The 25,414-nt window shown below is 51.4% G+C and overlaps 1 protein-coding gene and 1 long non-coding RNA gene across 6 annotated transcripts; one reads left to right on the forward strand and one right to left on the reverse strand.

Annotated features, from left to right (window-relative positions):
- The first annotated feature begins 62 nt into the window (after positions 1-62).
- TFAP2A (transcription factor AP-2 alpha) lies at positions 63-20,021 on the forward strand. Of its 5 annotated transcripts, XM_026114862.2 has the most exons (8): positions 4,837-4,954; positions 5,408-5,873; positions 7,050-7,484; positions 10,273-10,324; positions 12,323-12,554; positions 13,759-13,877; positions 16,191-16,332; positions 17,922-20,021. In XM_026114862.2, the coding sequence occupies exons 2-8, from the start codon at positions 5,847-5,849 to the stop codon at positions 18,208-18,210; spliced, it is 1,296 nt and encodes a 431-aa protein (XP_025970647.1). In that variant the 5' UTR covers positions 4,837-4,954; positions 5,408-5,846; the 3' UTR covers positions 18,211-20,021. The 5 variants fall into 5 exon arrangements, with proteins under 5 accessions (XP_025970646.1, XP_025970645.1, XP_064363127.1 ...); XM_026114861.2 differs by lacking the exons at positions 4,837-4,954; positions 5,408-5,873 and adding an exon at positions 63-214; XM_026114860.2 differs by lacking the exons at positions 4,837-4,954; positions 5,408-5,873 and adding an exon at positions 2,656-2,802.
- LOC135327542 (uncharacterized) lies at positions 707-2,571 on the reverse strand. Its single transcript, XR_010387838.1, has 2 exons — positions 2,523-2,571; positions 707-866 (listed from the first exon to the last, which is right to left on the reverse strand). It is a non-coding gene; the product is annotated as an uncharacterized LOC135327542 (long non-coding RNA).
- Positions 20,022-25,414: the final 5,393 nt, after the last annotated feature.

The raw sequence follows: 25,414 nt of genomic DNA on the forward strand, positions 1-25,414 counted from the left end.
GGGCCGGGGCAGCGCGCAGGTAGCGCGCAGGCGCGGGCGGGAGCCGCCGGCTCGGGCGGCCAGGTGAGACGGTGCGGGCGCAGGTGAGGCAGCGCCTGCCCGCGGGGAGGGAGCCCGGCGAGCGGTCGCAGCCGCAGTCCATGACCGGCAGCGAGCGGGGCACACGCGACCCGCACCCGGGATGTCCGTTCTTGCCAAAATGGGGGACTGGCAGGTAACGCGACCCTCCTCTTCTTTTTCTCTGTTTTTGTTCGGGGGGGAGGGAGCGGAGCCGAGCCGCGGCCGGGGCTGCCGGGGGCCGCCCCTCGCCGTGGCCTCGGTGCAACAGGTCGGCGGCGGCGCGGGGGGGTGCGCTGAGCTGCGCTGGTCTCGGCGGGTCTCTGCCCCGTCGGGGCTCACAAAGGGGCATGTGTGGGCCCACGGCCCGGCCGCCGGGCGGGCCCGATCCGGGCAGCTTGAAAGCCCCGAGGGGGCAGCGGGAGCGACCGAGGAAGACGGCCTGAAACGCACGGATCGAAGGAGCTGGAGCAGCAGGAGAGCCGCGGCAGAGGCTGCAGCCCGCCCGAGGGGTCCCGCAGCGCGGGCGACCCGCCGCGACCCTCCCGCCGGCCCGGGACCCCCGGCACCGCTGCCGCCTCCCGGGTTTCGCAGCCGCGCGGGCCGCAGCGCCGAGGTTTTGCCGGCTCTTGCAGCGGGAGGCGAATGGTCCTGCTAAAACAGCCGGGTCTTTAATACCGAAAACGACTTTTTTCTCGGTACGGCCCAGTGCAAGGCGGGAGCCCACCTCCTTCTTCTCAACTTTTCAAACGCCGCAATTAAGTCTTTCTCCGGGCTGCACTGATTTTTTTAGAGTAGCACTAAGTCGTCTGCAAAGAAGGAAGAAAATACGGTGAAAAATTATGCAGTTTTACAGTAAAAGCACCCGTCCTTTTATCAGGTCGGTGTGTAGAAGTGATCAAAAGGGAGGGCTTTCTTCTTCTTCTTTTCTTTTTTTCTGTGCTGAAGTGAACTCCTATGTAATCACACTTTCGGGCTCTCTCCCTTGAAATCTATCGCCCACTTTACCTCACGCCCCTTCCCTGCTTTTGCCCGTCTCCCGGCGGGGCCGAGACCGGGCGGCCCCCGCGGGCGCGCAGGCTCCGCGGGGCGTGCTGCGCGCCGCCTCCCCGCTTTTCCCGGCCGCGTTTCTGGGAGAAACCCGGGCCCCCCCGCTACGCCTGAGTCAGCCCAGCCTGGGGCAGCGGAGGGAAAAGAGGTCCCGGGGTGGGGGGCAAAAGCGGGGCCGGGGCAGGGCCAGCCCCGAGGGGGCCGGGCCCCTCGGCAGCCGCGGGCGCCCCCTCGGGCCGTGCCGCCGCCGCCGGCCCGGCTGCCGCAGGACGGCGCGAAGCCGCGATGGTCCCGCGCGTTGTGCCCATCCCCGCCGCCTCCTGCCTCCCCCCCACTGCATTAACCAGGCTTAATCCGCCAGCTCCGTTTGAACCTCAATGGGAGCAAAAACAACAGTTTACTCTTTTGCTACTTGCAGACAAAAGCGGTGGTCGAAAAGACCATCGGGGCTGGGGAGGGGCGGGGGAGAAGAAAGACAAAAGTGGCTTTTTTGTTGGTTTTTTTGAGGCGGGGGGAAGGGGTGCAGAGGAGTCAGCAGGCCCCACAGCCCGCAGGCTTTGGGCGCCCGGCGGGAGGTGCGTGCGCGGCGCTGCCCCGCTTTGGGGTGGGAAATTTTGCCGGGGGCCGGGGAGTTGCTGCGGCCTGCGCGGGGCTCCCGCTCCCCGCCGGGCCGTCGGGCAGGCACCCTGCAACACGGGGCACCCTGCGCCCCGTCGGATTTGGGATCCCGGCGGGCCCGGGCCCTGGGGCAGCGCCAGCGGCCGGCAGGCTCGGGCCCAACGGCGGCTCTGCCCGGCTGCTTAAACCAGCGTGGGATCGGCGGGGAAAATGAGAGAAAATGCAGCCTTTCGGTGGATGGAGCGAGGCTGGGCACCTGGAAAAATGGGAAAGGAGAAGGGTGGAAAGGAAACCCTGAAGGAGGGCGGAATGAAGGCTCATTTCGCTGCGCGCCGCTGAGCAGGCGAAGCGCTCCACCTCAGCAGCAGCCGAAGTTGTGTTACGGTCATCGCTGCGTCCCTCTGTTGAAGCGCTGGCGAAAGACTTTGTGGGTCCTGCTGCGCTCCCGTTACTGCGCACCGGGTTTCGCTGGGAGGTTTGGCCGGGCGCCTTTTTGAAGAACGACAGCCGGCAAAGCCGGGGGGAGCGCGACAGCCCGCCCGGGAGGACGCTCTGCCAACGGCCCCCAAAGCTCATCCCGCGCCCGGGGGCAGCAGCAGCCCCGCTGCAGCGAGACGCCAGCTCCGCTTCCCCCTCGTTAAACCCCGCGGAAGGAGGGGGAAAAAAAACAGCGGTGGCTCGATGGCCAGCCCCAAACTGCCCGGAGCTGGAGTGAGGGGCGCCCCTGTGCCCTCCCCCGCCGGGCCGGCTCCCCCAGCGTCTCGCAGGGAGCCCCGCTGCTCGTGGGGCCTTTATACCTGTGTCGGTCGCTGCAGGTTGTTGTGCTGGAGAGCAATTGGACTGTTGTTGATATGCTAATGAGGCGATTAGGCTGTTGGTAAAGAGCTGGAAAAGGGAAAAGTTTCTGCCATTAGAGGGAGATCTCAGAGCGCGCACAGGAGCTGGGCGAAGCCGCCGCCAGCCGCACGCCGCAGAGGCACCACTTTAGCGAAAGGCAGGGAGAAAAATCCTCTCTCGCGCCAATCCATGAAAATGCTTTGGAAACTGACGGATAATATCAAGTATGAGGAATGTGAGGTAAGAGCTTTCCCGGGCCGGGGCAGAGCCGCGGCCCGCCGGCCGGCAGCGGGAAGCTGCAGCATCCGTCGCTCTCTGAATTTCGTTTGGGAAAACTTCTGCTCCTTCGCCAGGCTCCTTGGCAGTCCTGCGGCTGGAAAGGGGCTGGGGTCCTTCCCCAGGAACTTCGGGGCTTGTGGAAAGCCGACGTGGTCGGAAGTGTATGAGGACAGAAAAACGGGACGGAGGATGCAGCAGCAGCCTTCTCTATAGGTAGATCCTGTATAGATAAGGCTCTGTAGGATGCTACACTCATCCATATGGATGGATGGATAGATGGATGGATGCCTGAATGAATGGACGGATGAATGAATGAAAGGGCAAGGAGACAAAGGGAAAAGAATTATTCTTACATGCTAGGTACTCGAGGCATCCCAATGGATTGGCTCAGGACCGATGCTTAAAATCAGCATTTTGGAGGTAGCTGCCGGTTTGGTAATACCGAGCTCTGCATTTTTTTCAGGGGTCAGTTGCTGAAGTGAAATCAGGGGGTTTGGAGCGATATTCCCCCAACCTCCTAATTTTCAGGGACTCGCTGTCACGGCTTTAAGCAGTGATATTTTCACACTCTCGAAAAAATTCAAAACTACCTAATTCGGCTTTGGAGCCGTTCAGCACCGGCTGCGTGCATGAGTGTGTGTATGCACATCCATATTTTTAGAGCGAGGCGAGTGTCTATTAATCTGACAAAAAGGAAAAGAAGAAAAGAAGAGCGAAGCCCAGGACAAATGCCTAGCCTCCAGCCAACGAATGCAGTTGTCCCACGCTTCGCCAAAGTTGCCCGTGCAGCGCATTGACACCCCGCAATAAAGGCTTCCACTTTGCAAATGAATGTATTTATTCGGTCGCAGTCCGTGCGGGGAGGCACCGCAGCCTCGGCGGCAGCCTTTCCCGCACGGCTCTGGGGAGAAGGGGGGCACGTCCCCGTCCGAAACGCCGCTGCTTTTTGTGATGCCGTGAGGGTAGGAAAGGGACCGAACACTCGTCAGACTCGCCGAGGACTAAAATATTTAGTATTTTAGTCCTGGATCGAGCAGTTCGGGGTAAAGCTGTTTCCCAGTGTGGGAGCTGAGCTCTGCGATCCAGCGGCTGTCGGATGCTTCCTTTCTAGGAATGAGGTGTCGGGGTATTTTATTTATTTATTTATTTATTTTTAAGGCGGAAAAAGAAAAGCCTCAGCTGGATTTAAGGAGAAAACAGTGTTTCGACCCGTTCCTCTCCCCGGGAGCGGTGTTGAGGTGCGCACGTGTGCGTAGATGGCTTTTGTTGCCGCCTGCTAATGGGACTTTGCACCGAGGCGCCGCAGACGCGGTGCGGCGGCCGCTGCGGCGGCTGTGGTGCGTGTGTGCGGTCTGCGCCGGGCTCCTGCTTGGAGCGGGTCTGAGCTGCGCGGTGACTCGCAGGGGAAGGAAAAGCGGAGGCTTTGCCCTGACAGGGATCAGGACCTGCTTAAGAGAAGAAAAAAGGGAGTAAAAAGGCCAGCAGCCCCCTGCTCCCCCTCACGGCCCGCGGAGCCGGGGCAGCGCGGCGGCGGGCAGTGGCGGAGCGGCGCGCAGCGCGGCGGGGCCGGTGGGGGAGCCGCCGGGAGCTGCACAGCCAGTCTGACGGGTTGCGCCGCAGCCCCGGCTTGTCCGGGCCGGGAGCAGCGCTCGCCTTTTCCGCTGCCCACCCCCCCCCCCGGCGCCGCCGCCCGCCCCGCCGCCTCCCCCCCCTTTCCCCGACCCCCGCGAGGGGCGGCGAGCGCCGGCCGCTGCTGCCCGCGCGCCCCGGCCGCCTGCCCCGGGCTGCCGCCGGCTAGAGGCGGCGGCAGCAGCGGAGGAGGAGGGGTAACGAGGGACGGGGAGGCACCCAAAAAAAAAGGCCCAACTTTCCCAGCCGATTTCCGGGACGCGGAGCGCGGAGGCGCTGCGGCTCGGCGGCGCGGGCAGCCGCGGGCGCGGGGCGCTGTCGAGGCATGGACGGGGCGGCGGCGGCGGCGGGGGGCGCCCCCGCGGAGCCCACCCCGCTCAAGGGCGGCGGCGCGGCCGAGGGCGGCCAGGGCCCGGCGGGGAGCCAGCAGCCGCTCTTCTCCGTGGCGTTTGAGGCCGGCTACGCGCAGCAGCACCAGCCCGAGGTGCGCCCCGCTCCGGACCGCCGCGCTGGGGAGGGCACGGGGGGAAGGGGCCGGGGGGGAGGGGGGAACCCTCTCCCCCTCCCCTCGCCCCGCCGCCCTCTCCCGGCTCCCACCCTCTCCCTCTCTCCGGATCTCTTTCTCTTTCACTTTTGCATGCCCTGCAACCTTTTAAAATGTTGCCCCTTCCCTGTGATTCGTCAGACGCAGCGGCATGTCCCCCCTCTCGCTCTCCCTCTCCCTCTCTCTCTCTCTCTCTCTCTCTCTCTCTCCCTTTTTGTGTCTCTCTCTCCCTCTCCCCCATCCCTGATTAGATACACTGATTCTTCATTCAATGGACGTCATTTAGAACAGGCTCTGCCTTGAGTTGCCTTCTCGCTTCACGCTCGATTTCCAGCCATTCTTCCCTTATTAAGTATTCGTGTAATATTAATAGTCATGAATATCTGCTATTAGGAGTCTCCAGGAAGGCAGCAGATCTGTTATTAGGAGCTCAAGTGAAGCAGCAGCTAAGTCAAAGGAGAAAAAGAAAGAAAGAGACAGAGGAAAAAAAAAAGGATTAAGAAACAAACACACACACGCTAAAAACAAAGCCAAAAAAAGCGCAAAACAAAAAACAGCCAAAAAAAAGCAACCAACTTTGACTCCTCAAAGCTCGCCTTTGCAACCTCAGATGAAGGGCAGCAGAAATCGGTGCAAGTGCTGATGGATTATCGTGGCGCGCCCGCGGTGCAGGAGCAGCCCCGGCGCCCCGGTCCCGCCGCCCGCGCCTAGCGCCGGGCTCCGGCCGCGCTCCCGCCCGCCGCCCGCCCGCGCCCGCGGGGGCTGTGCGCACCTCCGGTCACTTTCCTCTGCTTTTTTTCTGCCCTGACTTGTTACCCCCGACTCTTCGCAGATGTTAGTACACAGTTTTTCAGCTATGGTGAGTTGCTTCACGTTTCTCGCGGAGGGGTTTGGTGCGCTGGGTGTTGCTATTGTTGTCGGCGGTGGCGGTCGGGGTTTCGCACCCTGCTTTCTCTAGAGTGCTTTTTTCCCCTCTTTCCTTCATTTTTTTTTAATTCGGTGTTTTACCTTTTTTTTTGGTCTGCTTCAAGCGAACGGCAAAAGGCTTTGCTTGGACCCTGCCGCCTAGATTTCTTAGCCTTGCCACCTGCGAATGGGATATTTTCAGCTTTCCTGCCTGCCTTTTTCGGGATCCTGCCTCCTTCCCTCTCCCCCTTCTCCCCCTCCGCGGAGGCCATGCCTTTCCCCCGCACGTACCTGCGGGCCGCTCCGCCCGGGCGCCCCTCTGCTCGCCCGCAGCTGGCCGCGCCGCGCCCGGGCGTTTGGGGTCCACTCGCCCGTCGGCGCGGCGCTGCTCCGCTTGCCGCTGCCGCCGCCGCCGCCTCCTGTTTTTTGGGAATCGCCTGCCGGCGGGCAGCGGCGCTCGGCGGGGCGGCTGCTCGGCTCCCCCCGCGGCGAAGGGGGCCGCGGCCGGGCCGTCGCCCCGCAACGTTTGCAAAACTTGCGCCGGGAGCGGCGGGTTCGTTGGAGCCCGTTTCGGCGTCTTCTGGTAACAAAATGGCAGTGGTCTCCGCTTTTCCGCGTTTTTCCCTAGGATGTGTTAGCAGTAGCCTCGGAGACGATATTTGTCTTAGTTCCGCTCGGAGCCAGCGGGAGCATTTCGGGTCGTGGTGGAACGATTATTTTAATAATGCCCGCTTTAAAATGATGATGATTTCTGTTTTTCTTTTTTTTTTTTCTGCGGGTAATACCTGCTCTTGAAATTCCGGGGCACAAACCGTGGGCACGATCTGTTGGGAATCCACGCTGTATCGTCGCGATGGTTTACGATTATAAGTAGCCCTGTTATTATTATTATTATTGCTGTTGCTATTATCAGTATTATTACTGGAAAACAAGCCTTCCTCGCAATTTCGCGTCCAAAGCGACGGGAGGCACAGCGCTGCCCGCGGCCGCCTCGGAGCGGCCGGCCGGCCGAGCGTCGCCCCGCGAGGCGAGATTTGCAAGCCGATTTCGACGAGAAACGGTTTGATTTTATCTTTTTTTTCCCCTGTCTCCCCCCTCCCTCCCCCCCTCCGCCCCCCCCCCCCCCCAGGAGCGCCACGACAGTACCAGCAACGGGACGGCGCGGCTGCCGCAGCTGGGCACCGTGGGCCAGTCGCCCTACACCAGCGCGCCGCCGCTCTCGCACACCCCCAACGCCGACTTCCAGCCGCCCTACTTCCCCCCGCCCTACCAGCCCATCTACCCCCAGTCCCAGGACCCCTACTCCCACGTCAACGACCCCTACAGCCTCAACCCCCTGCACGCCCAGCCGCAGCCGCAGCACCCGGGCTGGCCGGGCCAGAGGCAGGGCCAGGAGCCGGCGCTGCTGCACACGCACCGCGCGCTGCCGCCGCAGCTCTCGGGGCTCGACCCGCGCCGCGACTACCGGCGCCACGAGGAGCTGCTGCACGGCCCGCACGGGCTGGGCGCCGCGCTGCCCGACCTGCCGCTGCACGCCATCCCCCACGCCATCGACGACGTGCCGGTAAGCGGGGGCCAGGCCGGCCCGCCCCGCCGCGGGGGGGCCCCAAAAGAGAAAAAAAATCATTTATTTATTTATCCGTTCTGCCCGCCCACCCCCTCGGGAGCCGAGCTTCGCGGGGGGAAAGGATAGGCGAAGCCCCCACCCAGAACAATAGGCCGGTGCGGCTCTTCCCCGCCAAAACAGGAATAAATCAAATTACTGTCATCGTTAACAATATCTTTCCTCCTCAATGACAATAAGCTGTTACGATTGGAAGGATGTATAATTTCACCACAGGGCCGGGCGTTTGGGGATTTCGCGCTGCCTTGGGAAAAACATTAGTCTGAAATGCGAGATCTCATTAAATGTCCTCCCAGGAAAACGTAAAGGGGGGGAGGGTAAAAAAAGTGGGTGAAAATGGCCTAAGAAGGAAAAATCAGTTCCCTGTGATTACGGAATTGGCATAGGGGATAACGACATAGAAAGTTGTAAGAGGATACAGGCAGATCCTCTCCTTCAAAGGAATTAATTGACAAATCGGAAGAGAGGTATATTAAAATGCTGCCTGATTCCTTCAGCAGCAGTGCAAAGGGATGACCTCATAAATCATTAGCTATAGGTTATCAAATTCGAGCCAGACCTGCTCCACCCTATATTAAATTAAATGTTGGGAGCCTATTGGGTGATGCATTATTTGGGGGATCTAATTCTGTTATCAATAAATACAGTTTAAAAAATGGTTTCTAATTAAGCATGACATTAGCACATGGGCTATTTACAAAGCACGCGGGGCTATTGTTCAGTTAGGAAAGTGGCCTTATGCAATGTGATTGGAACAACTGTTTGTAATCAAAGTTCATCTTTCTGGGTTTTTCCCTGAAAATAGAATTAGAACACGCCAATAAATTTATTAAAGCCCACAGAGATCGTGCTAAGGGACTAAAGCTGCTTTACTTGCACGAGGAAAGAGGAGGAGGGAACTGTGGTATCTGGATGTGATTTCTGCCGAAATGCCATCCCAAATTACAGGATCAAATATTACAACAATATATTCGCTGACAGTTTAATGATTACAGTTTCGTGTTGCAAGGATAATGTTCAGATGAACTTACCTATTTTGGGGGGTCATTTTGAAATCTTTTGCAAATTATACTTGGGGAAAATAGAGAATTTATTACAGCCCTCATCTGGCTAAATTAGCCACAGAAAATTGCTGGTTATGTTTAGCAGTTTTGCAATAAACGCATACGTTCCCCAAAGTGGAGGATTTAGTAAGCAATTCAGATCCGTTAAAACCAGGTCGATTCTTTTAACTCGGTATATAATAACATGGAGGCAACAGCAAGAATAAACTAATTTGTTGACTGCAAGCCCCTGATTGCTGTAGGAACATGACCTAAAATGTTCTCTTGAATTCTCCCTCACTGCAATTGTGCTCAGTTGTGGTGGGCTGACTGGGGAAGCCTCCTTTACAGATAGATATTTTAAGTACGAATCGTTTAGTTTGACTTTCAAGGATCTGCGAATTAATAGCATTGCTATACTTTGTGAAAACCAAATGCCATCTGGTTCAAATCCTTAAACCAGCCCGGCCAATTTTTTTTCTTCTGTAAAACTGAATCAGCAGGATGCATTAAGAAAAGCATAAAAACAAGGGAATGTATCTTTCAAGAGTATTTATTTAGTTGTGCAAAAAGAAAAAAAATATTTGAAATAAATTTGGGTCAGGGAAAGAGTCATTTCTGAATTTTCCCGATGCTGCAACAGTTAACCTTTAATGAAAACGACCGCTAAATATTTAAGAAAATCAAGTAGATGGTGAAAATTATTTAATCATAAATATCTCCGTGGGATTTTAAACTTAACAGTCCTCCCTGTATGGAATATGTGTAGAAATAACACAAATAAAAGTATTATGCCACACTACATTTACTTTATGGGTTTAGGGTGCATGCATAAAGGGATCATATTTCCCCATATAGTTAAAACACAAGAACTGCAGCAGTAGTCATTTCTGAACATTTCTCAATTTAATTATACTTAAATCCAGAAGCACTTTAGGCAAGTTACAAATGAGAGCATTGAGTATAATAAAACCTGTAATAAAGCAACTTAGTACCATCCACCCGGAATCATTGAGATCAGGCACAATTAACAGGAGCATAAATCCAAGACAGAATGGAAAATGTTAGAATCAGTATTATTGTTGGACAAAGACTAGAGGAGGAAGTAATAGTTTTTTAAATGGTAATGCCTGCGTTTTGTAACGATTGCGAAATTTTCTATCTCAGCAGCGCTGGTGTTAATTTGTAAACACAGCCAGACATTATATTGCCTGTCAGTTTTCCGAATTAGAAAACATGATTTCATTTGACTTTCTAATCACGTTTTGACTCCGGCGCGCAAAACCCATCTGCGAGCGCGGCAGCGCAACCTGCTAGTGGACAATAGCGGGAGCGCGGGGCGCTGCGCGGCCCTTGCGCGGAGCGGCGCGGAGCGGGCAGCGCCTGCGGCGCCTCCTTTGTGCTCTGCCCCCCGCGGCCGCGGCGCCGAGCCGGCAGCGGGGCCGGGGCACGGGCTGGGCCGGGGTGGGGGGTTAAATTGGTGGGGATTTGGGCCCCCCCCCCCTTGGAGGGAGAGGAGGGGAGGCGTGCGGGACTCTCCCTCGGGGGCCCCAAAATCCCCGCCGTGGTCCCTGCCCGGGGCGAGGGAGCAGAGCGGGGTGACTGCGGTGCCCCGGGCCAGGCCGGCCCCGCTCTGCTTCGGCCGCGGCCGCACGTTTACAGCCCTGCGTGTCCTTTTGTTGCAGCACGTCGAAGACCCCGGCATTAACATCCCGGATCAGACCGTCATTAAGAAAGGTAGGTGCTCACCCCGCGCCCGCTCCGCGTGTCGCCGCCGGCGAGGGGAGGCAGCGCGCTGCGCCCCGGCCCGGCCCGGTCCCGCACGTGGCGCCGCTGCGGGGAGCCCCACCGGCACCGGCCCGGCCCGCTGGGGCTGCCGCGGCGGCGCGTTTTTGTTGCGCTCGTCGCGGAAAGGCCCGCGGCGGAGCGGCGTCGGGGCCTGAGCGCGTTAGCGGCAGCTCGGTCTCGCGGTGCGGCCGGTGCGGCCGGCTGAGCGGCGGTGTTGGATCGTTGTTGGGGACCCGGGCTGCGCGGGGAGAGCGGTGCTCCTTGCTGCCCGGGTTTTCGTGTTTAAATCGCGCTGGTGATTAGATGGGCTGCTGGAGGGAAAGGGGCGAGCCGCTGGACACTGCCGAGGCTGTTCAGATTTGCTGGCTTTGTGTGTTTGCTGAACTTGAACGCTTTGAACCTGGTCCCCGAATCGGGCAAAACATTTACGGCGCGCTTTCGTTCAAGCCTGCTTTCACCTCTTTCTGCAGAGGACTGAAGGGCTGAGAAACACTGCACGGGGTGCTTTGCAAAGGAGGTTCTTGGTGTAACGGTGGAAAGTGATTGGTTTGCGTTTGGATCCGGTGTAGCGAGCCGTTGTCGGGAGTAAAACTCATTGGGCTGAGCGCTTAGCTAGTGCTCGCTCCGGAGAGTGCCACATCCGTGCTACACTGGCAGCACTGCTGTTTGGGTGCGCTGGACACCACCAGAGCGAGATGCTGTGTAAAGCTGTTCTCCTCTCTAACCCTTATCACTGTACAGTCAGATAGCTTAAAGTTTCGTGCCCCCTCCCCCGTCGGCGAAGCCTTTGTCACGTCAAATTAGATATGCAAGGGATAAATCTTAAGAGATGCTCTTTGCAAGTCGACATGATAATTGGCTCTTTTATTAGTAATCTCAAGAGTTCGTTTAACTCCTGTTGTATCTATTAGCCTTCCCAGAGCTGTTAATGTCACAAGTGATCTATCCGAAACGCGGAGCCCCCCGCACGACTGGACGCTGCCCACCAAGAGCGGCGCGGCAGGGCGGCAGCCCGCACGGCGGCGGCGCCGTGGAGCCCGTGCGCTGCCCGTCGCCTGCCTTCTCCAGCCGCAGCCCCAGCCGGCTCTCTTCGCTTGCCCGGGGAGGGGGCAGGGAGGAGGCGCTGTTTTGGGGAGCCCAGCAGCCCCAGGGTAGCTCCAAGCACCGCCCGGTGACCGCCCTCCCCAGCCGGGGGCTGCGGTTTGGCTCATCGGGGCTGGCTGTTACCGGGGGACGTCGCGCGGGCGCATCTGCTGTGATTTTTCACGGCAAAAGTTACCCGCTGAAAACATCGCGGCACACACTGAATGACACGAGTGTCTCGGGGGGGGGGGGTTATTAGTACCCGAACGCGTATTTCAGCGTTGCCTTTTGTACTGTATTAACGTGCAGCCCGCTGCTGGCTGTGCTTCCCCGTGAGTTACCTCCCCTCCGGTTGCGAGGCACTCGGCAACCTGTGACACCGTGCCGGGCCGGCCTTCCCGGTGCCGCCCGCACAGACCCCAGACCCACATACTGCCTGCCACGGACGTGCTTTACACACTTTGCTCCTGCGGCCGCGGGACCCGGGAGTCTCGGGCAGGGCGGCTGCGCCCGGCCCGGCCCGGGCAGGGGTGCCGAGCAGCGCGGCGGCCCCTGGCGCTCAGCGCCTCGATGCGTTTTTGCCCCGGGTCGAGGGGAGCCTGCTCGCCTGCCCTCCTCCTCCTGCCCGCAAACGGAGGGGCCCCCGCGGCCCTGCCCCGCAGCCCTCCGCCCCCGTGGCCCCGCCGGCCGCCCGCCCTGCCCCGCCTCCCCCCGCCGCCCCGCCGCAGCGCGGACTCAGAGCTGCCGCAGCGGCCGCGCCCCGCGGCGCGGGGCCCGTGCCCGCCGGCGGCGGCCGCTGCCTCCTCCTGCCCCCGCTCCCCGCCCGCTCCTCACCCTCACCTCCCTGCTCCTCCCTCCCTGCAGGCCCCGTGTCCCTCTCCAAGTCTAACAACAACGCCGTCTCCTCCATCCCCATCAACAAGGACACGCTCTTCGGCGGGGTGGTGAACCCCAACGAGGTCTTCTGCTCGGTGCCGGGCCGCCTCTCGCTGCTCAGCTCCACCTCCAAGTACAAGGTCACGGTGGCGGAAGTGCAGAGACGCCTCTCGCCGCCCGAGTGCCTCAACGCCTCCCTGCTGGGCGGAGTGCTCCGGAGGTGAGGGGCGGGGGAGCGGGGCGGAGCAGCTCAGCAGGCGGGGTGGTGCCCGCCGCCGCCGCACCGGCGCGGGCGGTGGGGGGACAGCCCACGCTGCGGGGGGCGCCCTGCTCCGCTCCGCTCGCCTAACGGACGCGGCCAACCGCCGCCTCACGCGGCCAGTCAGCGACCGCCCCTCCCCCCGCAACCGCCACCCCGTGAGGGCAGCGGGAGTCCCCCCCCGCCGCGCGCGCGGGACGCAGAGGGGGCGTGGGCGGTGCTCGGCCCTCAGGGGGCGGGGCGCGCGCGGCGGCTGCGGGGGGGGCTCTGTAACCGTGGCAACGCGAGGCCTTGTCTCTTCCCCCCCCCATCTCGGCTGCCCCCGCCTCAGGCGGTGCCAGACTCCGGGAGCATGCAGGGGGCTTGGAGAGGGCGGAGAGGGTTGTCTCCCGCTCCCCCCCCCATGAGCGAATGGGTCTGATAACGACAATTAAAGAAAAAAAAAAGAAAACAAATCGAAAAGTTTCAGCTCGCTGTTCAAATGACACACGCTCTTCCCGTAGGCGTCCCTACTTCTAGTCACCTAGGGGTTATAATCTAATCCAGACAATTAAAGAGCACTTGGATAGGGAATAAAATCCAGAATTAATTAACAAAACTTTCATTTCGAAGATTTGTCTTAACCCATCTCTGTCGAAAAGTAGTAGATAAGCTATTTAGAGATTAATCTCTTTGCCGAACACCGTGAAGTTCCATAATGGCAATGCAGGCTTTCGCCCTTCCGAATTAGTCTCCTAAATAATGCAATAGCTATCGCAAGATAGCTGGTTAAAAAAGTTCCCGTTGGGGCCGTAGTGCACTGGGAGTTCAGAAATGATCATTATTGTGATGGTTATTACACGGAGGTGCAAATGACTGCGTGGACACTAAAACTTTAGAAATCTGTGCTGGTTCGTGTGTTGATTTGTACCTTAGCAAACTTAAGCGTGAGGTCAGCCAAATACCCACAGATTAGCACAGGTACATTTTATACTCAGTTTTTCTTGCAGCAGTTTTTGCTCTTCGTTTCCCCCCTACCCCAACCGTCCCCTGAAAACCTTTTCCCAATGTCCCTCCCTGGGGAACGTGCTTTTCAAGCGTATTTTGGGGTGATTTGTAGAAGGGAACTGAAATACAGCCCGGTGCCCTATTGGTCTCGTTCTAAGTGGCTTTATGTGTGAAACAGGGCGAAGTCTAAAAATGGAGGGAGATCTTTGAGAGAAAAACTGGACAAAATAGGATTAAACCTGCCAGCTGGGAGACGCAAAGCTGCTAATGTTACCTTACTCACATCGCTAGTGGAGGGTAAGTGGCTCAACCCTCTGAGAGGGTTCACTTGGAAAATGCATGTGTTATTTTTGCCTAATGGGATAAGACTTCGTGTTTTTTTTCAAGTCGGTGCTCCGTATTTGAAATTTGAAAGGCATTATTTCGTTTAATCTTTGTGCCTCAGAAAAATGTTAATTTGTGTATTTTTGCCTTTTGTTTTAACCTGAAACGAACTTAAATGAATCCTGCAGACTCAGCATTGCATTCCGCCATTTATTTGCTTTTAAGTCTTTGAACTAGATGTTTGCAGGGTCCCATCTTGCTCCCTTATTCAAGTGAGTAATCCCTGCCCAGAGTAAATCGATTTCTTTGGAAGCAGCGTAGGAAGGATCCATGAGAATGAGGGTTACAGGCGCAGACCCAAAAATGTTATGTGACTCGAAAGTTACAGGGAAGAGAAATTATAATTCCTCTGGTATAGTGCTCCTTCCACCAGTGGACAATTAAGCAGTTTTAAATGACAAAAACTGCAGCTTTTTTTTTTTTCACTTTTTTTTTGTAGTCTGACTCCCCTCCCCAACGACATAAGAGTAAGTCATTTAAGATTTCTGACATCTGCATTTGAGAAATGCGTGACCATTACTTCCTCAATTAATTTGGGAATCCTTGACCTAAGCCATGAATTAATGGTGTCCTGAAAGCCTCAAAGTTGCACCCGCTCCACCACCCTTTTGGTTCTCATTTTCAGAACATGTGTTCCCTTCATTATATCATTCTCCCCTACTTTGCTCTGGCAAGAAAAGGTGCAACTTCTTTTAACACCTTCAGGTGTCCCATGTTTTCAGAGCTCAGATGTGGGAAGCTCAAAGAGTTTGCAAACTATTTTATTTTGAAACAGTTACTTTGTCACACTTACTGGCCCAAGGTAAACCCAGGTCCACTAAATATATCCTGCTCCTTTCTCTTTGTTTTCGGTTTTTGATTTGACAGCGTTTTAGAATGATTTAGTCCGCAAAGTGCTTTTAACCTCAAGTCAGGATGCGCAGGTTAGCTTAATTTTGGCTGCGTAGACGGGAATTTGTGGCTTTTCTTTGTTTTCACTTTGTGTTCTGCTAGAAATGCTAAACATTCAAAGAAACGGGGAGAGAAGTGCTGCACAAGGCCAGGCTTCATTTTTTTAACATTCAGATTATTAGCTGTACTATATTTGTACTGCGCGAAAATTACTTTGTCTTCATGTTTTGAAGAGGCTTTGCAATTGCATCAACACACTGTAGTAAAAAATCCAGAGGGAAAAACTTGTAAAAAGTCTAGATTTGGTAGATGCCTAGCATTTATTTGTGATGTTAATGAATATGGAGAACGTTTTATGGTAATCTGTTGTTCTGTTTGGCTTTCACATACAATGGCTCTAAAAGAATGATTTTTAAAAAACAAAACAGGCCGGCCTGATCTCCAGGTAACTCGGTAATGGTGGCTAATTTTTGGGGAGATGATAGTGTAAACATTGCTTGGTCTTTGAGTCCTGTAGCGATGAGGCAGTTTCTAGAGTACTGTTATTGTTTATGATCCGCTCCATTTTATGGAAACAAGCTCACTGGACTGAGGCTTTGAAGCTCTAATTGGCGCATGCGTTCTTCCGGAGCTGGAGCTAATGGCAGGAAGCCCTGCAGTAAAAACCAACTGGTTCAGGAAATTAAAACCAAAGATTTGAAAATCAACAAAACAGGCAGACTGGGTGGAATGACCCTAAAATTCTCATGGTTAATCGTTTGGGGGTGAACATATAATTATACGCGATCAAGTTAAATTTTAAACACTTAGCTGTTTAATGCGTTTTATTTAGAAGAGCTCTAGGAGTAATTATGATCAATATTAATCATTGATGCATTGCGAAAGAATATAGAGGCATGTACTTGAGGCAAAGAAATATCTCCTGAGTAAACAGCTTGGAATGAAGTGTGTGTATGGATGGGTGTGCATACATATTTACATGTGAATATAAGCGCACATTCTGGGTGGATAGAGCATGCCTGTCTAGAAGTATCTGTTAGTCGATAGGAACTTTAGAAAAATGCGTATGTGTGATTTCACTCGTAACAATTGTCTTGAGCATACGTTTTTGCCTGGCCCTAGTCTGCAGCGAAGAATATTCTTACAAGATGAGACGTGATTAGCATTTCTTGCAGTACCTTTTTAAAAGGAAAAAATGTCCAAGTCTTTTTAGAAGAAAAATCCAAGGAGAAAATAGCTTTTTTTTTTCCTTAATGGATTTTTTTTGCCTTCGTGCTATGTATATTGATCGGATGTATGTTTCTCTCCCACTCTCACCCACGCCTCCCTCTCCAGGAGAAGCGGTACATCTAGCTAGAGATTTTGGGTACGTTTGTGAGACAGAATTTCCTGCCAAAGCAGTAGCTGAATTTCTCAACCGACAACATTCCGATCCAAACGAGCAAGTCACAAGAAAAAACATGCTTCTAGCTACAAAGTAAGACATTTACCTTTCTGGCATGTTATTCAGTTGTGAGGGGAGGGGGGCAAACCTGCGTCTGGGGCTCATATTCTTGGTGTGTGTATTTGCCACATAGTCAGTGGCTAATGGCCTTGCAAATTGTAAGGGGTGTATCTGCCCTCCTGCTATAGGAGAACTGTATAGCCCAGCTTGGTTTCCCTCATGTCAGTTTATGCAGATTACCTTGAAAGTGGGTTGTGAAAATTGTGGGTGGGTATTTAGTTAAAGAAGAAACAATAATTCTTCAAAGCAGAACATTTTCTGGGCCTTTTCACTTAGCTTACCAATTTAGATAGGAGGGGAAGGTTTCCCATTGACAGTAAAAGAAAACTGGCACATTAAACTGATTTCAATTCATTAAAATCTGCAATGGTTCTTTCTTTCTAAGCAGCTCTGTTACTTAGTGAGTGTAGGGATATTAAAAATATATTTTAAATGGCAATCTGTACGCAGTTAAAATGCTAGTGGAGTTTATCATTGGTGGGGCTGTCTAGGCTTCCAGGTGGTGCGTGGAAAGAAAATGATTGTTTTGATATGTTTGCTGGAAATTAAAAGGGTTGTTTAGTAGCCCTTAATTACCAATGGAGGTGTCACCAAAGGGCACAGTGCCAGAGGGCGCAGGCAGAAGATGGGAGCCAGTTTATGGCTGGAAGACATTAACGTGGGTTTTAGAATACAAACCGTTTCAGCAGGCCTCCAAGCTCTTGCTATAAGGTGTGTTATTCCCCCAACCATTTGAGCAGCAAGTAAATGATAAAATGTAACTTCTGCACCATGCCCTGGTATCCTTTCTTTCCACCTCCCTCTAAGGAAATTTCCAGACCTCAGTTAGCATCACCATTCCCCTCTGTGGGAAGGTCCCTTTGGATTTGGAGATATAGATGTACACATAAAAATGTTTCGGAATACACTAATTTAAAACCTCGATTCCCCTCTCCACCTTCACTCTGTCTTTCTTCCTAACACACAGGTGTATTTTAGCCTTGTGGAGGAAGAGATCTGAGTCTCTCCAGTTCCAAAAAGAGATCTTCCAAAATGCGAATAAATGCCCAAACCTCCCTCTGGTTATTGCACCCCATCTATTCTCTTCCATATTGCGGGGGGACTTTGAACTGCTTATTGATTTTGTGTCAAAATCCTGCTCAGAAGAGCTGTGTGTATGTGTGTGGGGAAAGCAGGATGAGGGTCATCTGGGTAGGCAGAAGACATGTATGCCTGTGTGTGTGTGTGTGTGTGTGTGTGTGTGTGTGTGTGTTATTTGCCAGTGTGTTGGCTGGGGCGTGATGCTGTGCACAGTTGTGTGTGCACGCGAGGTGAAGGGAAGAGGTCTGTGCGTGCCTGTCAGGTGTGAGATTTAGGGGGAAGGATGTGTGGTGGGGAGGGAGAGGTGTCGGGGGGAACGTGTGTGTGCACTCAGGGGCAGCAGTCCCCTGATCCAGGGGCTTGTGTAATCTAGCAGGGAGCATGCACAGGCTTTGCAGCTGACAGTGATGGTTCATTTCTCTCCCTCTCTCTTCCCCTGCCTCCTTCCCTCTCTCTGTCTCTCTGCTCCATTTGTGCTGCAGACAGATCTGTAAAGAGTTCACCGACCTGCTGGCTCAGGACCGATCTCCCCTGGGGAACTCGCGGCCCAACCCCATTTTGGAGCCGGGCATCCAGAGCTGCCTGACCCACTTCAACCTCATCTCACACGGCTTCGGGAGCCCAGCGGTGTGCGCTGCAGTCACCGCCCTGCAGAACTATCTCACCGAGGCGCTCAAGGCCATGGACAAAATGTACCTCAGCAACAATCCCAATAGCCACACAGACAACAGCACCAAAAGCGGCGACAAAGAGGAGAAGCACCGAAAGTGAGGATCCCCCCCACTCCTCTCCCTTCCCCCATGTAGCCACCAATCCATGCAGCTCCCTCCTCCCTCTTCCCTGCACCCAGCACCCCAGGCTACAGCAACAGAATCAGTGTCCTTCTGCCCATCCTGACTCTGCAGGACTGCTCTGCCCTCTCCCCACACCCCATCCCAGCATCCACATTTCCATTTGCTCACGTTTAACTTGCCCCCCCACCTCCCCACCGTCGTTTTACCCCAGTTTGGAGCCTAAGAGAACAGAACAGGGGGATGGAGCCAGCAAAGAAAAAAGTTCTGTCTTGAGTTTGTGAACTTTTTTTTTAAATAAAACAAAAGGAGTAAAAAAACAAAAACAAAACAAAAAAGAAAAGGACCTTTTTTCTAAAAATATATAAAAAATAAAAAACAAAAAGAAATAAATAATACTTAAAAAATTCTATGAGCTTCAACGGACTGAATCACCACCTTCCCTTACATAAACTTCGGTTAAGATTGTAGCCATATTAAAAAAGAAAAAAGCTAAAAAAGTGCAACAACAGCAGCAACAACAAACAAACAAAAGCAAAAAGGACTGATGACATTTTATCAGTATTGTGAATAAACTTGAACACAAAACACAAGCAGTTCCATGTCATATCTTCAGTTGTAGAACTTTTTCCTGTCCAAGGTAAAGCGACCAACTTGAACTTTCTATTGCAACACGATTCACGGTTATTATATAAGGGAATCAGTGTTCATGTATGTATATATTTATTTATGTGTAATTTAATGGGAATTGTAAATATGGTGAGTCTGTTTTAAGCCTTTTTTATTTATCTGGTGATCTCGTTTACCTCTTGTTTAGTGGGTTTTAAATCTTCCCCTCTAAGTTCATCATGTGGTTCATGGTACTTATTTAGATATCAGAGGTTTTTTGGGGGTTTTTCTCTGGGATTCATCATTTTTAGCCCTGTTGTAGCATGTTAAAGGCGACAATGAAGCAGCTGAACAAATAAAAAAAAAACATGAATTTTTATATATAATTAGTATGACATTTAGTTTCTCATTGAAGAAAAAATTAAGTGGTGTTGGACCCTGGCAAGATTTTTAAACATGTTAGTGGTTTTACAACCCTTATGTGTTGTGGAAAATAAAATAATAAGTTATTTTCATCCACTGTCCTCTTGAAAGCACCATCAGAGCAATAAATTAATACTGTCTTTTAAATCAAGATTTAGCTTTTCTTTCCCTTTTTTCTCTTTTTTTCTTTTCCCCTTTCTTTTGTTTTTCTCCTTTTTTCTTTTTTTCCAAAGAACTTCAAACATTTGGGACCACCTGGTATCCTGTATTTCCACTGGCCATATTGGAAGCAGTTATAGTTGTATTGTATTGAGTTGTGCCGGCAGTAGTTTCCATGCCTGTCAATGTATCATAGTCCTTTGTTGCCCAGATAAATAAATATTTGATACGCTTTATGTCGATTTTTTTATTCAGTGGCTGTCTTTACCCAGGCGTATTTTTGTTCTTGGCAGTATTTTTTATTCAGTATGGTTACAGTAATTGAGTTTAACTCTCCCTTGACAATTGCTCCTTGCAATAAGCAGCTGAACCCATTGTTTCCCTCAAGTATAATAAAAACTTACTTTCAACTTGGAGTTCAGAGCAGGGTATCATTTAGATATTCCACTGAGTCTGTATTCAGACAAATGACACAATAAAGCACAATGTATTCTTTTGGATAAAAAATTGTCTGTACTACTAACAAAATGACACACTATCTTTTCTTTAACCAAAACATAATTTTATTTTAAAAATAAAGTTTTATTTTATTTATGTTGACCTCTAGGTTTTTATTTACATTTATATATAGTGTACAGAATTATAAGCCTATAATTTTGTACATGTAGTTGTCCTAATGGAGAGTGGAGAAAAACAGAAATATTATCTATCTCAAGAAGGACATTTTAAAAAGAATGAATCATTACCGAGCAAATGCTGAAAATCAGGTGCTATGAAAAAATGATATACTGGTGAATCAGAACCGGGTGCTCCCTCCCCCTCAAAAAAAAAAAAAAGAAAGCTCCATAGTCTCTGGCCAACAAAAGCATCTCATGCTTTTGAACTTTAGTAAAATCTTGCAGGAGACAGATTATTTCTGATTGATGGTTCGTGTTTTAGTGGAACTCGCAGATTGACATTTTGAGGTGGTTGTGTCCGTTTATAAGGAACTGGAATTTTTATCTTGAGTTTCTTCCTTCTTGTGGAAAGCAGTTGTAAAATAGGGAAGATTGCTTTAAAAATAGAGTGTACATCTTGTAGGTATGCTGTAAAAACATGCGAGGATTTTGGTTTTGAATCTGTTTTCTTTGGCCCAAGGGGCAGGTGAAGTCAGAATCATGCTGGATTATATTAAATCGTAGGAGAAGAGGCTAATGTGGTTTAGAATGTAAAGGCATTTTAAAGAGATGGTCTCCTTTAAGTGTTGATGATATTTTGGTGGTGGTGGCTGATTTCTCTCTCTCTCTCTCTCTCTCTCTCTCTCTCTCTATTGCTCAGGCAGAAATTGAGGAGGTTACAAGGAGGTGTTTACAATAAAGCTGCAAAGAGAATTAACATTTGCTTATATATTTTGACGTTTGGTAGGGCTGGTGAAGCAAAGCATTAGATAAAGCCCAAGATGTTTCATTTTGCTTTGGTAATCTACTTATGGAAGGCAGTTTAAAATCAATCTTGCCAAGCAGAAAGAGAGTTGGTGGAGTCTAAATTCTATTTTCGAAAGCCAGCCAGTTTATAAAAATGGTGGATACTTTTTTTCTTATAAATTGAAAGTGGATCTTCTGAATGCAAAGCTGCAATTGTTTTTAAAACAGTTATTTATTATTTCCAAGAGAGACTGGTTAACTGTAAAGTAGATGTAACAAAATAATGAGGTGAATGAACCCTAACTGTACATATTCTTGACATAAATGAAATGCACAGTATTGTAGCAGGTGAAGTGAAGCATTGTCTATCAGGGCTGTTTTTCTTGGCTGCATCTCAGATTGTGTGTGGGATCCTAACCTCAGGCACAATAGCATTCATAAACAGCAATACATTGCTGCTCTTTCTACAGCAACACATAAATACTCATTTTTAAACGAAAACAATCTTATTAAATACTATTCATTCATATCTGGATTTACAGATGCTTGTTACTTTTTGAAACCTGTACCCAATATAATCGTTTTATACTGGGCAATATATAAAGCAGTCTTATGCTAGAACATTATAAGGTCATAATAAATAATGTTTTAAAGATATAATTAGCTACTTTATGCTAGGAGAGCACATTTTAAGTATCCTCCTGCTGCATTAGCAAGCCACCAGAAAACAAAAATGAAATGACCTTGCATAGATTTCTTTATTATTACTACTATTTCTAAGGAAGGATTTTACAGGCAATAATGGAAATTAGACTAGCTTCAGTTTAGCCTCTTCTGCTGTGACCAATATGCAGTTACTAAAATGTGCTAATTACTCCTGCATTCTTTGGATGCATTTTTAACGTTGTGATCAATGCACAGCAGTAAAATTCTAGGTCATGCTTTTATATACTAACAAAAATGTGCTGCTGTTTCCCCCCCCCCCCCCCCCAGATTGGCTGAAATTAGGGAGAGTGGCTGAATGTTAGACCACTGCTGCCATGCTATGCTAATATCCACATGTGAACCAAAATGCAGCTCAGTGCTCTTTCACCACGAATAAGGAGAACCTTCCTCTTTGTACCATAATTTACCCCACCCTCCAAAAATCGAATATTAATATAATTTGAGATTTAACTGGTGGAACAGCCATCAGGACAGCAATGCCCCGCAGCTGAAATAATATTTAAAATAAAAGGGATTTGACATTTGAGAAGTCAGTGGCTTGAAATACCCAGTTGTACTTAGCTAATTCAGTCCTTAACCTCTGGTTTCAAATAAATCAATTACAGTCGATTCCACTTCAGTTCAGAAGTGCATGAGGTTTTTAGTTAATTGAATACATTTTATTCACTTGCTAGGAGTATTCATTTATCCAAACCCTTACATTTAAAGGTGATTCTTTTATTGTCCATGATAAATTTGACTGCATAATCCGATCAACTCCTTGTTTGTTTACTCGTGCTCCACCTCATATTTAAATTCCAGGCTGTAGGTTTCCCGCTCCCCCATCGCTCCGTACATATCTCAGCCCAAACCGGATTCCCAGGAGCGGCAGCCCTTGCATTAAAAAAGTGCAGCTACAACAGCAGCCGTCATTCTGACAAGGAGCACTGTGCAGAGCCCATCCCAGCTAGCGAGGGCAAAGTGATTTAAACAGCTCGATAATCAAACACGAGCGGTTAGCGGTGTGAAAAATAGATCGGATATCTGCTTCCATCCCGTGCACCTTTCCTGGAGCAAACAGCTGTGTCGCTGCTCTGCGCTCTGCAAGTGGCAGGAGCTGTTAACTCTTGGCGCGTTTTTGGACCGTGCTCGCTGTCTGCGGGAGAAGACGTTGAACGGAGGGCATTGAAACTGTATTGCTGATCTGCTTTAAGCAGATATTGATATATGCAGTACTTTATATGTGTTGTTTGCAGAATCCTGCTGGCATTGGTTTGCTGTTCTGGAAAGGAAAGGGGTTAATTAGCGTCATTATCAATCACTAATGCTCGTCTAACGTGTCCAAAGAATAATCAAGTTAGAGGACTGCATGAAGCTAACATCTGCTTCATTCCAGCTAAAGATTTTTCGCTATATCGTTCAATTATTGGAACTCCACACCAGTTTTGGGCTGTGTCAGGGCCATAAAACAGGGTCAGATGGTTAGGAATCTAGAATGGAGGGGAAACCGCAATATAAATAACAAATGGCTTCATTATTTGAGTTACAGGTGCAAGAATGGCCGTGCAAATGATCAGCGATTACTAGAATATACTCCTCCTTTTTATCTCCGCTAAGGAGGAAAGAAGAAATCAACCAAGCCTGGTTCTTAAATCAAATGATTGTTTTGCATAGATTGCAGCCTCTCCATTTGCAATATTTGGCTTAGTAACCTCGAACTCCAAAAAATAACTAGCTTAAAGCAAGCAATTGGAAGCAGAGAAAAAGTAAAAGCTTTTCATGAGCATTTGCTAGTGGAGTTTCACTGGCTTCAGAAAGGCTTCTTTAAAATAGCCTTGCTTCTCTTGTTCTAAGTGTAGTTTCTAGATTTTCTCGTGTGGAAAAGCTTGTATTTGGGTAGGGCAAATAGAAACAGTTTATGACAGAGGGGAATATTTGTGTCCTTAAACTGTTACTCCTCCGTTCTGAAGCATGGTGTTGTAGGTGTAATGGTGACAGCTCTGTGGTCTTGTTTTCCCTCTTAGCACCAGCGTAGTCGTGCCTCTGTGGCGTTGAGTTCACCTTTGGGGTCCCAAATTAAACTAAAGGGCCAAAAATTCTTCTCTAGCGTCGTCACAATGACGTCATTAGAGCATCTTCACTGAGCAAATGCAATGTGGAAGTCAGACTAAAACTGCCAAGAGAGCTTTCTGTAGGGTAGATTTTGCAGGGCAGGTACAAGCATCCAGGGCCTGTGGCTTCCCCGTGTAAGCGCACAAGTTTCTCCCTCTCTAAACCAGGGCCCTGAGGTTACTACGAGCTCCGTCACCATTATTAATCTGTAGTCACACGGCTCATTTGTACAGACATCTTCAAACAAAGGTAAGTAGAGGCAGTGGAAAAGCATATCCTAGGTAAAGAAAAAGAGCATTGTTTTTAGAGCAAGAAGGTGAAGGCAAGACTGTTGCGTGTGACATGTCAGCCCTTTCACCGTGTTATGGCTCGAGTGTGATGTGCACACACACAAATCCTAGTTTCTGTGGGACATCTACAGCAATCCCCATGAAGATCTTCCCTGTCCAGAGATGCTCCCAAACCACATTGCTGTTGTTGCCTGTGGTATGGTTAATTCCCTCTGTAATGCTCTATTGAAAGCAGATGCAGTGGCTCTGAATAGAGAGTTGTTTTCTAGCGGGAGTGTGGCCTGTTCGGGCAAACTCAGGGATGTCGCTTTCTTCTATACGATGTTTTGGGTTATGTTGCTACCCACTTGCTGGTTGTGTAAAACTTAAGCCTTTGCCCTGCTCTGGGTGCAGCCACCCCCCTCCCCTCTGTGTAAGATCCACCCTGGTCCCCACAGTTGAGGATAAAGATGTGGAGGTGGGCAATATTTGGGGCCTGCTTTTTGGCTGCAGAGGCAAAGCATTTCTTGGAGCTCTTAGGAGGAAGGGGAGAACCCAGTTCCCTTTCTCCCTCTTTTTCTCCCTCTCTCTCCTGCTGCTGTCCTCCCTCCCTCCAGCATGTCCTGCCTTGCCCTCTCCCTTGCTAGGCCTGGCTCTCCTCAGATGCCATGGACTTTCCTCTCCTGCCATGGAGGTCATCCTTTCGCCCTGCAAGTGGGGCGGCTTGCACCATGTCTGGGGAAGACCCCTCGCACTGCTGTGCGTCTCGGCGTGCCTGCTCCGGGCAAGGGGAGCCAGGGGCCGGGCCTAGGGGAAGGCAGGGGCTGCGCCGGGGCTGGGCGCTCCTCTGTGCCAGGCCCTACGACTTCGTGGTAAACCAGTGCTGGAGGGGTACTTGGCTTCCCCTGCCTCCTGCCAGCCCTCCCTGGCTCCAGAAGCCACTTGCTCCTAGCACGGGGTGGGCCGGGGGGATGATCGGCTGGTGGGCGTCCCACCGCTACAGAGGCAGGATGCAGGCTGGTGTTTTTGGGGTGGGAGCTGGCTGGTGACTGGGTCTTCCCCCCACCCCCATGCCTCCATGTGTGTGTGCGTGAGGGAGAGAAGGAGCAAGAGCTGCCCAGCCCCTGCAGCTGTCTCACTGGGAAGCACTGGGTTTTGTGGGGAGCTGGGGCAGGGAAGAGAAAACGGGAGGTGGATGCAGCATGGAATAAAATCCGAAGGAAAAGGGCCACCACACGTTTCGCTCTGGACCTCCAGGAGAGCCTGGGCAGGGTGCCGGTGGGGACACAGGGACAGCCCCGTCCCTCTCTGTGGCTGCTTTTGGGAAGTTTCCTGGGAAGGAGCTGGGGAAAGCGGACCCTCTGAGCAGACCCAGCTGCGGCTAAGACCCTCTTGGTGCCCAGCTGTTAATTTGTTCACATTGTCGTATCACGGGAGACTTTTCATCTAGGGCTCCTCTCTTTCTGTCTGTGCGTACAGAGATGTGTATGCGGCTGTACACGGA

The sequence above is a fragment of the Dromaius novaehollandiae genome, chromosome 2, assembly GCF_036370855.1.
Source record: "Dromaius novaehollandiae isolate bDroNov1 chromosome 2, bDroNov1.hap1, whole genome shotgun sequence".
Classification (NCBI taxonomy): Eukaryota; Metazoa; Chordata; class Aves; order Casuariiformes; family Dromaiidae; genus Dromaius; species Dromaius novaehollandiae.

Bases quoted from the DNA above. Each gene is read 5' to 3' on its own strand.
- TFAP2A (XM_064507057.1), top strand. From the start codon at position 4,796: ATGGACGGGGCGGCGGCGGCGGCGGGGGGCGCCCCCGCGGAGCCCACC. The intron at 7,485-10,272 runs GTAAGCGGGGGC...CTTTTGTTGCAG, and splicing joins ACGCCATCGACGACGTGCCG to CACGTCGAAGACCCCGGCAT. The intron at 12,555-13,758 runs GTGAGGGGCGGG...TGTGTGAAACAG, and splicing joins CTGGGCGGAGTGCTCCGGAG to GGCGAAGTCTAAAAATGGAG.